Genomic DNA, 14,196 nt, shown 5'->3' with positions numbered 1-14,196 from the left:
CTTCAATTGTATGTCATTTAAAATTGGAGGTTAACCTGTATATAATAATTTATATTTGATTGTAATGCAACAGTGTGCAACAGTGTGTACCTTATAAAGCTTCTTTAAAACAATAATTATTGTAAAAAGCACGACACACATAAATTGGAATGAATTGAAGTTAATGTTTACTTTACTGCATACTTTGATTAAAATCAGTGTCTATCACCTACAGTCTGTTCATATGATTATTTTATAAAAAATGCTGAATTACTGTGTTTAGATGTCAATATTGCTAAAATGCCATTATAATCACATTTAGATTCATGTAAATGCACTTAATGTGACTGCATATTAATATCTCTTTTTGTGTTTCAAAGAAGAACTTTTACAACTTATGGGTGAGTAATTGATGTCAAAATTTCCATATTTTGGACGAGGCACTATAATTTGCTGAACTATTTTCTTCAATTTCCCCAGGACGTTTTTCTTCCTTGCCCGCTAACTTTCACCATCAAGTACGTTAAAACAAAAATAAAGCACTTCCGTCCATGCAATGTTAAAAAATCAATTGCCTCATAAGTGCCCTAAAATTGCTGCTCCCTTTTGCTTTTCATCACTTGATCATCAGTACTGCCACAAGCCAGTTCAAATAAACTCTTAGGATCGTATTTGCTCAGGGTGAAGTTACTGAACTGCAGCAACGAGGCCACTGCTCAGGGTCAGCCATAAAGAACTTATAACAATGTCGACACAACAAGACTTCATAACGAACCACTACACATTTACCACAATTCCACACATTGCTCATTCTTATCTTCCTGATACATATAATATAATAGTTTCTTTTGGCTCTGTGAATCAAAAAGTATGTTTTCACTCTCCTTGTGCTGGTTGTGTATAGCTAGCAATTAATAGCTAACAATTAGATCAGTATAAATGGTCTAACCAGAACGAACTTAGTGTGGCTGACCAAGAATAGTCTTGCTGGTTAAATAATATTGTTGATCCAGAACTGAAAATTCTTGAATTATTTACTTATCCCACATCACTACATTTTACTCCACTAGATTAAATTTTTCTTTCTTTGCCCTTAGATCAGTGGTCTCAATCTCGTGGCCTGCAGGTCAAATGCGATCCGGGTAGCTTGTGGTCCCCGCCTTAATTTGAAAGTTTATTGAGTGCGGCCTGCGAGTTTGATATGTATGGCACTTTATACAGTGTTTGTGTGCGGAGCTAAAGAAACCTACCAATCACGGTGGGGTATATGGCTCTAGGGGGCTGGACTTCAGCTAGGCTTGATATTTGCATGGCGCTATTTTTAATGTATTTACATTGCCTGACACAATTAACTTTACATATATTTCTATTTTTTGTGAAAGTAGTCAAAAAAAGACACATTGTTGCTTCTTTTTCTTGTAACAACAGGACAGCGAATAACAGTAAATATTTCTTCTTCTTCTTTTTCTTCTTCTTCTTCTTCTTCTTATTATTATTATTATTATTTTTTTAACTATAATAATAATAAGAATTATTATTATTATTATTATTATTATTATTATCATTGTTGTTATTATTTTACTATAACAACAACAACAACAGCAATAATAATAATAATAATAATAATAATAATAATAATAATAATAATTATTATTATTATTACTATTAATATTGTTATTATTGATATTATTACTACTATTTATTACTGATTGATTTATTTTCTTTTTTTCTTAATTTGCTTATTTTACAGCTTATTTTGTGTTAAAAAAAATAAAAATTAAAAGATTTGAAAATATTGGCTTTTCTTTTCTTTTTTTTTTTTTTTTTACAAAGTTTTTCTTATGGAAAACCTTATGCTGCCCAGCCTCAGCTAGACTGCGGCCCCCAGGTAAACTGAGTTTAAGACCCCTGCCTTAGATGTAAATCATTTACTTAATGTCCCATCTTTGTTTTGAGGTCAATATCTTAATGCATTTGCTTGTTTACAATTAACCCGTTTAAATGTACAATTTTATTTGACAAAATGCTATGTATAACATTTTCTTTGTACAATTGTTGGAAATTGTGTGAAATTGTAGCTAAAATGCATGCTGTATTCACATTTAGATGCATGTTAACCTAACAGGACATACAGAGATGAGAAGCAGAAAGTTGCTATTTATTCTAAACTATATGCTTGTAAATAAACACAGTGTAAATCATGTAAATATAAATCACATCATTTGATACGTGGGTAACACTTTACAACATGGGGCATGTAGATAATATTCGTTCATGTATTTACTAGCATGAACAAGTAATTAACTATGAGTTGTTCACTCTTCATGTTAACTCACAGTGCATTAACTAATGTTATTGAGCACAGGGGTGGTAATTTATTAGTAAAAGTTAAACTATAATGAGAAAATGCAGTACAAGCATTGCTCATGTTAATAAATACATTAACTAACATTACATGTCCATTATTTAAAAGTTTATTTAAGGGCTCATTTTCATGCCATTTTCTTTCTTTCTGTGGAATATAAAATGTGCATTTTTGAAAGCTTTTCAAATCAAATCGACCTCTGAACATATGCCACACTGCTCTATTTTGGCAAGGAAGATGTTGGATTTCTTTGCTGACAGTCGTTTTACTCACGTCCTGATTGGACATCTCCCAATAAGGCCTTTCTCCGTAAGACATGACCTCCCATAGCACAATCCCATAGCTCCATACGTCACTGGCTGAGGTGAACTTGCGATAGGCGATGGCTTCTGGCGCAGTCCATCGGATTGGAATCTTGCCACCCTGTAAACAGACAAAAACCATCTGTCAGGGAAAATTTTGCCATCTGTGGCAATATTCAAACAAATATTTTTACAATTAGTGGAATAACAAGCACATACTCTAACTTTCAGATGCCAGATAGTGTAATTTGTGTGCAGCGGAGTTTAAATCAAGCCATATGTATGGTGTCGGATTTCTGGCATCTTAAGAATGAAATTCTAAACAAACAAGCTCTATTAAGGTAGCATTAGAACTTGAGTTTTAAGTGAAACAATTTATTAAAATGTACACATACAACGTACACGTTCAGATGATTTAAAAAATAAAAACATTAAAAAACAAATCTTTTTTCTTTAAGGATACGTTTTGGGTTATGTAAGGGTTCAACATGTTTAAAAATAAATTCTTAGGGAATTAAGTCAATAACAAAATAATTATTTTCAAGAAAGTATCAGTGCAAATGTTATTTAGATACATCATTCAGTAATTCACTGCCAGTGCAAGGGTACCTGGGTCAATATGTGTTGGACAGTTACATTTTTTTAACTTCACTATATTTAAACCTACTTAAAGTGATAGTTCAATCAAAAATTTTATTTAGTCACCAATTTGTTGTTTTAAACTTGTTTCAAATCTTCATGAATTTTATTCTTTTGTTAAAAACAAAGTAAGATATTTTAAAGAAAACTAGAACCCTTTAAACATTGACTTCATAAGATATCATCTATGGTTATAAGATAATATCATCTTTTTTAGAATATTGTCTTGTGTGTTAAACATAATGAAAAAAACTCACTAAGGTATAGAACCACTTGAGGTATATAGTGAGTTTTTTTTTTGAGTGAACTATCCCTTTAAGTATACAGGTTTTTAGTATCTTCACTTTACAGCGCTCAGCATATATAAGTACACCCCTCACAAATCTATCTTTTAAATTCATGTTTTTAATAGAAAGCTATACAATATTATATTTGTGCATATACATTACATTAGTCATCACTGAAGCCAAATCTGGGGCTTATCTAACAAAAAAACGTACGATAATTGTCCAAAAACTAGTTCAGCCAAATTTATATGGTATAGAAAAATATTAAATAAAAATTTAAAAAAGAGGAAAAATCAAGAAGCAAAACAATTGATAGAATTTTTGTAGATTGTAATATTTTCGTAATATTTAGCTTGAATTGAAGTGTATTGTCTTTTAATTTCTAAATATGTTTAGCAAATAAATATTATTTTAATAAATATATCTGTTTAATAAATTAATAAATAGCGATTTTAAGGACTGAAAAAATTAAACCAATCATAATGTAAATTGAACAAATAGCACAGGCTATTTCCCCAAAATAGCAACGTGCCAACAATGTGCCTTAACACATCTCCTTAATTGTGGATCCATTGGCGCCGCTTCAGAGGCGTTGCTTGTTGCAGAAGTTGGGACTAGCTCAACTTTTCAAGCGCCGACGCAAGCTTCAGCCAATCAGATCCCTGTATGCAAATACACCAGCTAGACAGTGGCCTATTGCTGACTGAATATCACTGGCTGACGCTGCTATGATGATCGCTTCAGCCCCAAGTTCAGACACGCCTTCAGTCAAGCGTTGACGCTGAAGTCTTGTGTGAATGGGGCGTTATGGCACATCCATGAGTCCACAAAGTGGCATAAATAGATTTGCTATTTAAACAACGTAATATTTAGGGTTTCGAAATTTAGGGTTGCGCTGGTCTGAAAATAGCAACAATTGCCTCAAATACTTGCGCCTTATTGAGCCGGGTGTATGATAGGGCTCAAATTAGGATTTTTATTTTTGATTTTTTGCTGCATATTTCCCATTCATCAATAAATACTTTAAAGTACATTAAGTGCATTATAAGTACTTTTGAACTGTCACTCAAGTAAAAATTAAGACTTTATACTTTTAATGCAGATTTTTTTTTATTTGTACTATTGTAGTATTTGTACTATTTGTACTACTATGCAAGTAAGTTGAGTACTTTGTCCACTACAACCACATACATAATAATGAGCAAATTACAGTTAGAAACATAGCCTAACACACTGTAAACAAACTAAACAAAACAAGTGTGTTTGCTAAACAAACAGTGTGTTATAAGGTACTAAAGCACAAGAAGTACGATCAATAAAATACATTCTGAGGACTTAGTTCCTGTGATCCTGTGAAGTGCTTTGAAATGTGCTTTTTTTGTGCATATTTTCTATGTTTGACGTAATCTCAACTGAAAAATGTAGAGAGGGTGGGAAATGGAGTAGCCCTTCCTCATTAAAAACCATTCAATAGCGTTTCATTTTATCATAGAGCTGCGAGTGAGAGCAGTGGAGCTCAAGCGCATCATTTGAAAAGTGTCTTAAAGGGGGCGGGACATGTCAGATGATAGAGCGTATTTGATTGGTCAAGATTGAATGCAAAATTGTAATATGAGGTGATGTGAAAAAAATCGGGTCACACATTTTTTCATGGTGCATTTGTCGAATTTGAGTTACATTGCATCTACATGCCAACTGATTAGACGGTGAGGTTGGAGTTATGGTTAGTGTAAGTTGACAGGTACTAGCTATGTTTCTTATAGTCAGTTAAATGTCTGTTTAACAGCAGTATCAACAGATATTATGCAGACAGTCTACTAATACTCAAATGGACCATCTAAATAAAGAGTTTTTAAAAAAAATGTTGATCGATTTAGATGGAAGTGAAAGACTGCAAATTTTACATGTTTATATGTGTTTTATTTCTTCTAAACACAAATTTTATAACTGTTTTGAAGCACATTATTTAATAGATATACTTAAAACTAACATACTGAAACTAAAAACTAAAAAATAAATAATAAAAAATATATTTACATTTTCAATTTTTCTACATATATTTACACATTGTCCTTATGAACTAGTATCAGAAAGGGACTAGTTCCAAATTTCTTTGTGTTCAATATATAAACGCCCAATAGGTTTATACCTTCAAGTAATAGATTACCTCATTTAAAATTTTTGACTGCTTAAAAAAAAAAAACTTGTTCTTTCATACAAAAGGTCACATTTCATATATTAAGCTATACTATTATTAATTTTAATTTAATTTTCTTTAATTTAATTATTTAAATATATATATTTATTTTATTTGTATATATGAGTGCTCTTATTCCTCCTGTTAAATTTTTCCTCATGGTTCGCAGTATGCCACCTTTTTCATTGATCTTGCTCTTGTCTCTTCTCAGGTCATCTCTCTCTGAGGACCTGCATTGTATTTTTCCAGCTCGGCTGCTGGAGTAACTCTACACTCAACCTTCATGAAGGAGCTAGACTGAGAGAGAACAGGGTAGAGCCAAAGCCAACTAGCAACCTGGCCAAGTCACACAATTCCTACCCCACATTCTCCAAACACAAGGTCTTTAAAAAATAAACCCACTTGTGCACGGGCCTCCCTATTGGGCGCGTACAAATAGTCCCTGCAAGATCACGGCTAATGAATGTAAAATGTGACACAATGTATCCTTTAGCTTTAATAGAAGGCGGTGGCGAAAGTTCTCGTAGCCGCATTATGATATGGTGGGGGGTCTCGCTGTAACTGTGAAAACACACATTTATACTGGCTTTTGGACACATGTAAAACCCTACAAATTTGGGTTTATCCAACTAATAACATGTTGGACTTCCTTCTCATTTATCCATTTATCAGTGTAACACTTATGCTGGGTGACACTTGTATTAGTAATTTAAGCAGCAATATTTCTTTAAACCCCTCATGCTGTTAATTTATGCCTGCCTCTAAGTGTATTTAGGCATTAGTTATCTCTTCTGATAATGAATGCTGCTCTTAAGGGAAGAGAGTGACAAATATGGTTATTAATGCCAGGGAACGAAGATTTGACTGACTGGCTGAGAGGGACAGTGAGCTACATTGGTCAAGCATAGGCAGCTTACACAGGAAATGTGCTTTGCAGATTTGCACAGAATTGGGCAGACCTGCTTAAGTCCTATGTAACCCATAAAACGTTTATACCTTGTGCTTTATTATAAATAATGGTGCAGTAAAGACATTTTATTTTAAATTAAAGCAATTTTTTTTTTACTTTTGAAGTTCTGTTCATGAAAAAATGTATAATTGCTTCTGATATTATGTTAAAGTCTATTAAAAAGTACTAATATCCAAAAATTAAAAATAGTAAAACATTCATTTATTCGTTTTTCTTTGGTTTAGTGCCTTTCTTATCAGGGGTCGCCACAGCAGAATGAACAGCCATATATAAAACATTTAATACTTAAAAAATGCAAATTGTGACAATAAAACCTCAGAATACTTTCTTTCCCTTTATTTTGAATGAATAAACCCGTTAAACAGATACATCCAGTTAACTAGTCAAGCATCTTGTCCAGTGTAAATTCGTGTAGGTCTTATTTAAAAATAAAATGTTTTTTTATCATGATTAATCAGATAAAAATAAATGTTTATATTTACATTGTACTTGTATGGGACATTCTACCAGCAACGTACATTTTCTCAAATGTGACAGGGCCTGACTTGTCATAATAAAAATAGCATAAAATCATACAATTCAACAATAGAACACATCTTGGGTCTATGTCAGCTTCTTCTCCGTCAAATGATGTCACTTCTGAGTCTTAAAGATGTATTGCACATATTTTATGTAAAATTTAATGCAAATGTGTCAGGACTGACAGAAACATGGGGACAATTGTAAATGTATTTGTATTACAGTTGCAATCAGAATTATTAACCTCTCTGAATTATTAACCCCCCTGTTTATTTTTTCCCCAGTTTCTGTTTAAAGCAGAAGATTTTTTTCAACACATTTCTAAACATAATAGTTTTAAGAGCTAATTTTCAAATGCTGATTTATTTTATCATTGCTGTGACAGTAAATCATATTTTATAGAAGACACTTCAATACAGCTTAAAGTCACATTTAAAGGCTTAACTAGGTTAATTAGGTTAAGGTTAGGGTAATTTGGCAAGTGATTGTAAAATTGTAAAATTGTGAAGGTTAAAGGGGCTAATAATGAGAAAGGGGCTAAAAAATATAGCTTAAATGGCTAATAATGTTGACCTTAAAAAAAAATAAAAATAAATAAATAAAACTGCTTTTATCCTAGCCAAAATAAAACAAATAAGACTTTCTCCAGAGGAAATTTTTTTTTTAACCAGACATACTGTAAATATGTCCTTGCTCAGTTAAACATCATTTTAATAATAATAATAAAATAATAATAATAAAAAATTGTAAATGTATTTGTATTACAGTTGCAATCAGAATTATTAACCTCCCTGAATTATTAGCCCTAAGCTAAACAAGCTGACAAGAAAATGAATGATTGTTTACTTTTGAATTTAGGAAAACAACATGAAATACAGCATTTATTTGGTGCTTCGCAATTCACAGACCATCCTTATCTATCTATCTATCTATCTATCTATCTATCTATCTATCTATCTATCTATCTATCTATCTATCTATCTATCTATCTATCTATCTATCTATCTATCTATCTATCTATCTATCTATCTATCTATCTATCTATCTATCTATCTATCTATCTATCTATCTATCTATCTATCTATCTATCTATCTATCTATCTATCTATCTATCTATCTATCTATCTGTCTCTCTGTCTGTCTGTCTGTCTGTCTGTCTGTCTGTCTGTCTGTCTGTCTCTCTCTCTCTCTCTCTCTCTCTCTCTCTCTCTCTCTATATATATATATATATATATATATATATATTATTTTTTTTTTAGTTAACATAATAAGCCTTTAAATTGCACTTTAGGCTGACTATTAGTATCTACAAAGTAACATAAGTATAAATATATTTACTGTGATTATTGCAGATAAAATAAATTAGTTTTTAGAAATTAGTTCTTAAAAAACTATGTTTAAAATGTGTATACTGTATAAATGTGTGATTTTTGTTTTTACACATTGTGTATTTTATGTACAGTATGTATGTGAAGTAAGTTACAAATACACAGTAAGGACATTTATGACAGAAAATCATTTGATTGAACTAATAAAAAAAAAATTCTAAAATTATACCAGTAGTTTTACTGGTATAAGCTTTAACTTTATGTTGAAAGAGAATATTGGCTTGTTATTAAAAAACAAAACAAAACAAAACAAAAAAAAAAAAAACTCTCCTTGTTCCTACAGATGTTAACTTACTCTTGTTGTGTAGGCCGCTTCTGGGTCATCCTCTAACACTCTGGACAAGCCGAAGTCTGACACTTTACACACTAGATTGCTGTTGACCAGGATGTTCCGAGCGGCTAGGTCTCTGTGCACGTAACCCATATCCGACAGATACTTCATCCCAGACGCAATGCCACGTAGCATGCCCACCAGCTGAATCACTGTGAACTGGGCGTCGTGTTTCTGACATAGATGGGAAGAAGGGAAAAGTCAAATAAGGTGTTTAATGTCTACTGTATAAACATAATTCATGCTATGCTTTACAAAACACAAGGGGACTTTTGATGACTCATATCTACAAAACACTGCCTGAATATTTCCCAGTCATCTCACAACTCATGGAATCATTTTGCTAAGAGTAGCAGATCCTTGAATGTTTAGGAACGTTTGACTGTCTTTTCTGGTTTTTCTGGTGTGTGGCAACTTGTTGAAGAATATAAATGGGATGTACACAAGAACCCATCGCCGACTGCATATCTGAACTGAAGCCCACTGGCAGGCTCACGGTGTTTACACTGGTGCGTGTGAATAGGCCTTTTATACGAAGAATGATATACTCAGGACTTGGAGATAAACACCAGGGAAGGAAGCGCTTCAGTAAGAGAGGGAGAGACTGGCCGGATGAGTGAGATAGCATTGATTTGTCAGGGAGCTTTGGAGAAATGCTTTTTTATACCACAAGCAGACAAACTGCGGTCTTAAAGGTATAGCACTCCCATAATGATTTGCATTCATTTTCATGACTTTATTTCTTCATATAGTAAAATTCTGAAGAACATATTAGAACTTCATTTAGTTTTTATTTTATTAAATGAAAAAAATAAGATTGTAAATAAATGTTTGTTGCATTCTCCCATTCACATCGCTATACGTTTTTCCAACTATGACGACTTCCGCTACTAAAAAACCCAGAAATGTGAAAAGGGTCTGTTAGATATCTTATTATGCCTTATAAGATTTGCTTTGAATATTTTGATTATTTATTGTAGAGAAGATTTTCCAAGACATTTTTTAAACATACTAGTTTCAATAACTAATTTCTAATAACTAACTTCTTTTGTCTTTGATTTCATGACATTACTTTGCAAGTTACTAGTATTCTGCCTAAAGTGCAATTTAAATGTTTAACAAGATCATTAAGTTAACTAGTTGCCAATATAAACAATTAACACTTTCTGCATTTTGTGTTTTTCATTTATTTACGTTTGTGAATTGTATTTTGGGATAATGTTCTCTGCTCTGTCGACTTTTGATGTTGAAAAATCTACTCTTCTTATTCTACAAAAAAAAAAAAAAAAAACATGAATCACAAATCACTGAAAACTGTCAGTTTACAGATATTTTTTACAGTGTAGGTTAATAAAGTGTATAGATTACAGTGGTTTGTTCTGTAGATGATGACAACCAATGGTTTGTAAAATAATCAAATCAATTGATTTTAATTTAGCGAAACCTAATTCAGGGAGGCTAATAATATTGACTTTAAATATATATATATATATATATATATATATATATATATATATATATATATATATATATATATATATATATATATATATATATATATATATGGCAAAAAAATTGCTTTCAACTCTATATGTAATAAAAGCCTGATGTAAACTAGAAATTTTAGCTTTAATGAGATTTAAAAATTAAGAGATTTAAATTTAAAATATGAAATGAGATGTCCTTAAGAGGCATGTCTAGAATAAATGTAAAATTTCAGATTTAATTCAGAACAGTTTATTTTGTGAGTGATGAAATACTGTCCCATGTTTAACCCATAAAAAAAAGTCTTGCAGTTTAAAAGTTTTTTTTTTTTTTTTTTGGAGTATTGACTAATGTATATTAAATTTTGTTCTCTCACATGTTTAATTAAAGTTATCAATGAAGTCAACACCCAGATTTTTATTTCTCTTTGAACATTTTGTCTAGTTGTTCTGTGAGAGTTTTTTCTCTTTCGCTCTCTCATTCCGTGTCTCTGTCCACCCTATTTTCACTTTCTTTCTATGTGCATGTTTACGAATACTGCATACAAACTAAGTTTAGATGAAAATAAACCTTGGACCACCTGGAAGAGAAAGGAGCTCGGAGAGGTTCAAAGGCATGCTAATAATAGTGACATGAGCAGTGGCAAGGAAACGCATTCGAGGGAGGATGACAGATCTCTTTGATAGAGTGCAGGCCAGGCTGCAGTGTGCAGGAAATTGCTGCAGAACACTGCAACTTTTTTTTTTCTTATTTCTGGGAGTGGGATCCTGTGCAGACACAAGTGGAACACAGTTCATGTAGGTCCTGCTAATTCCATGCCTTGTTTGCTCAGGTTGTTTTAATAATATGCCCTTGCATACTCTTTTTTTTAATTCAATGCAACTGTTACTCTTCTTTTAAATGTCTAGCAAAAGCCTCTTTCAGGTTTTTTTTTTTTTTTGATAGTTTACATAACAAACCATCACTATACAATAACTTCCCTAATTACCCTAACCTGCATTGTTTACTTAGTTAAGCTTTTAAACGTCACTTTAAGCTGATTGGGGAAAATAAGAAATTGGGGAAAATATAAACAGGGGTCTAATAATTCAGGGGGCCCGATAATTCTGACTTAAACTGTATATATATATATATATATATATATATATATATATATATATATATATATATATATATATATATATATATATATATATATATATATATATATATATATATATATATATATATATATATATGTATATATATATATATATATATATATGTATATATATATATATATATATATATATATATATATATATTTATATATATATATATATTTTTTTTTTTGAGCACACATAGAATAAAATAATATTTCATTAAATATTTTTTTTTAAATTTTCTAATTAGTCCTTTTTAATTTTAATAATATTTTTTAGAATTTACCTTTAAAATTATTTTCCCATACAAATAGTGTATATTAGAGTCATGGGTGCTATTCTGCAATTGGTCTGTCTCTTAGGATTATGTGAAAAAAGGAGTTCCACACAAATTTTTACTTATATGTAAAAATCATGTAAATATACCAGATGTGCCGCTCATTTTAAAATTCTAAACATAGATTTTTATTAGGATATGCACACCGGTGCTGCCGTCCTCGGTGCCCAGCTACAACTTAAGCAGGTCGCACACTGGATGCGCCGCTCAGCACAGCGACACGGCGCTAACATGACAGTTGAAGGTAAAACACACCAAACGAGCAAATTCGCATGTTATTTAAAATAAAACTATTCAGATGGCACTATGGCGTGGCAGAAATATGAACAGTTTCCTGAGTTGTTGCTGGGTGGCACAGACAGCCGCCGACTTGTGGCTCCAGTGTGCGTACACTGATAAAAATTTATGTTTAGAATTCTAAAACGCATGGCGATACGTGGCGCGACACGTCATGTCGCCGAGTGGTGCATCCAGTGTGCAACCCCCTTCAGGACATTGTTCTGCCTTGCCACAGAGCGTCATCTGAATCCTTTCATTTTAAATAACATGCGAATGTACCCGCCTGGTGTGTGATACTTTCAAATTTGCCCACCTGGTGTGTGATACTTTCAATTGTCATGTGCATGCCATGTCACGTCGATGAGCGGGGCATGCAGTGTGCGACCCCCTTAACATTATAATATGTAACTGTTCATGATGTTTACATTTTAAATGATGATAAAATATATTTTTCTCATATGTGTAAGCACTTCTAAACCATGTCGAGAAATTCTAAATATAAGGTTGCACTCCTGCAACCATTTCCCCTCATTTCAGTTTTCATTTCTGTATTTATTTCTTTTTTATGTGTTTCAAGCTATACATCAATTTGTAGGGTGATCATTTTGTTCTACAAATAGCAGATTGTCTGGCACGCCTTGCTGGTGGTAAACTGTTGAAAAATGACACAAGGCTGATAAATTCATATGTCAGGTGTATTAGAGCCAAGGCAGGATGGCTGCAGCCAAAGGTTAAACTGACCCATTTAATGAGCTCATTAGCGCATTTATCAGCACTTTTCAGATGGGCCATCCCACAGCCTGTTGTTTGCTTGTTTATTTTCACAGCACGAGCGATGGGCTAAGGGGAAGTCATCTGAAGGACAGAACATGCCCAGTCTGTTTAACTGGCACTGCTGGGCTGGCAGGCTGAATGCCAGTCTCCCCAGTGCCATTTCAGTCTGCGAAAATGCAAGCGAATCCGCTCTCTATAAGCGTTTCTTCTGAACACAAGCCTGGTCTGTTCTGTGTGAGAGAATGAGGCCATTGTGGTACAAGCTTGAGTGAAATCCTGACACTACAAAGTGCTTGAAACACAGGTAGTGTCATTGTCTATTTAAGGAGGCCTGCGCCTCGGCTATGAATGTGAATGGGATGAATATAGGCAAGGTTATGAACACAAAAGGCACCGTCAAAAAATCCAATCTCGCCGCAGCAAACAGAGACACATGGGTGAGCCAGCAGAGAGCAATTTGTGTCTATTTGTATAAATGAGAATAAAATGTTCGACGAGCATGGGAGAATTTAAAGCATGCTGTGATAAGCAGGTACTGTGAAAGAAGCTAAGACGCAGATGGGTTTTTAAATGATTTTAAGATGAGCCCTCTGTGCCTTTCCTCTGATCATACATAATGGAGTCTCATTAAATGCGCTCGGTGTGTCACACTCACTCGCAGGAAGCCATCCAAGGAGCCGTTCTCCATGTACTCGGTCACTATCATCACAGGTTTACCTGGGGAGAGAGAGAGAAAATTCACACATGTCTTAGTCTAATGGAGAAAAGATGTGCCAGAATGGAGCTCTGCTTTGCTGCGGTGGTGTCATTTGTGTTGGAAGGTTAAATTACCCAATTTGCAAACTAATGAGCTTATGTTGGACAAAAGAAAACATCTTGAAAGTAGAATCTTCAAGCAAAAAGAAAATAATGCATTCAAAGGCATGAATAAGTTTGACCTAGCTATATAGGCTCAGCATAACGACTTTCAGAGTTATTTCAATGACGACACTGGATCTTTCAAGAAAAGACTTATGCCTGCAAGGGTCATGAAACATGTCAAGAAGATTTCTGCAGTATTTTCATGATAATTAAGCTTCATCGTGGCCGAACACCAAACCATAGTTTAAATAACAGCCTTTCTCTGCTGAAATCGGATCTGGATGACTTCCTGACAGGTTTCATGAGGTTCACTCATACAGTGCTCATCGCTGCCACATGTG

General features: G+C 33.0%; 1 protein-coding gene across 4 annotated transcripts in view; it reads right to left on the bottom strand.

Moving 5' to 3' along the window:
- epha3 (eph receptor A3) overlaps positions 1 to 14,196 on the bottom strand; it is a 164,931-nt gene that overhangs the window by 20,680 nt on the left and 130,055 nt on the right. For all 4 annotated transcript variants that reach the window (NM_001365172.2, XM_087267147.1, XM_087267148.1 and 1 more), the window contains 3 exon segments: positions 2,618 to 2,767; positions 8,942 to 9,151; positions 13,650 to 13,711. In NM_001365172.2, the coding sequence (NP_001352101.2) occupies positions 2,618 to 2,767; positions 8,942 to 9,151; positions 13,650 to 13,711 (422 nt within the window).

This window comes from Danio rerio, chromosome 9, assembly GCF_052040795.2.
Source record: "Danio rerio strain M-AB ecotype USA chromosome 9, GRCz13ab, whole genome shotgun sequence".
Lineage (NCBI taxonomy): Eukaryota > Metazoa > Chordata > Actinopteri > Cypriniformes > Danionidae > Danio > Danio rerio.
Note: the sequence above shows the minus strand (reverse complement) of the source record. Positions and strands in the feature narration are given on the sequence as shown.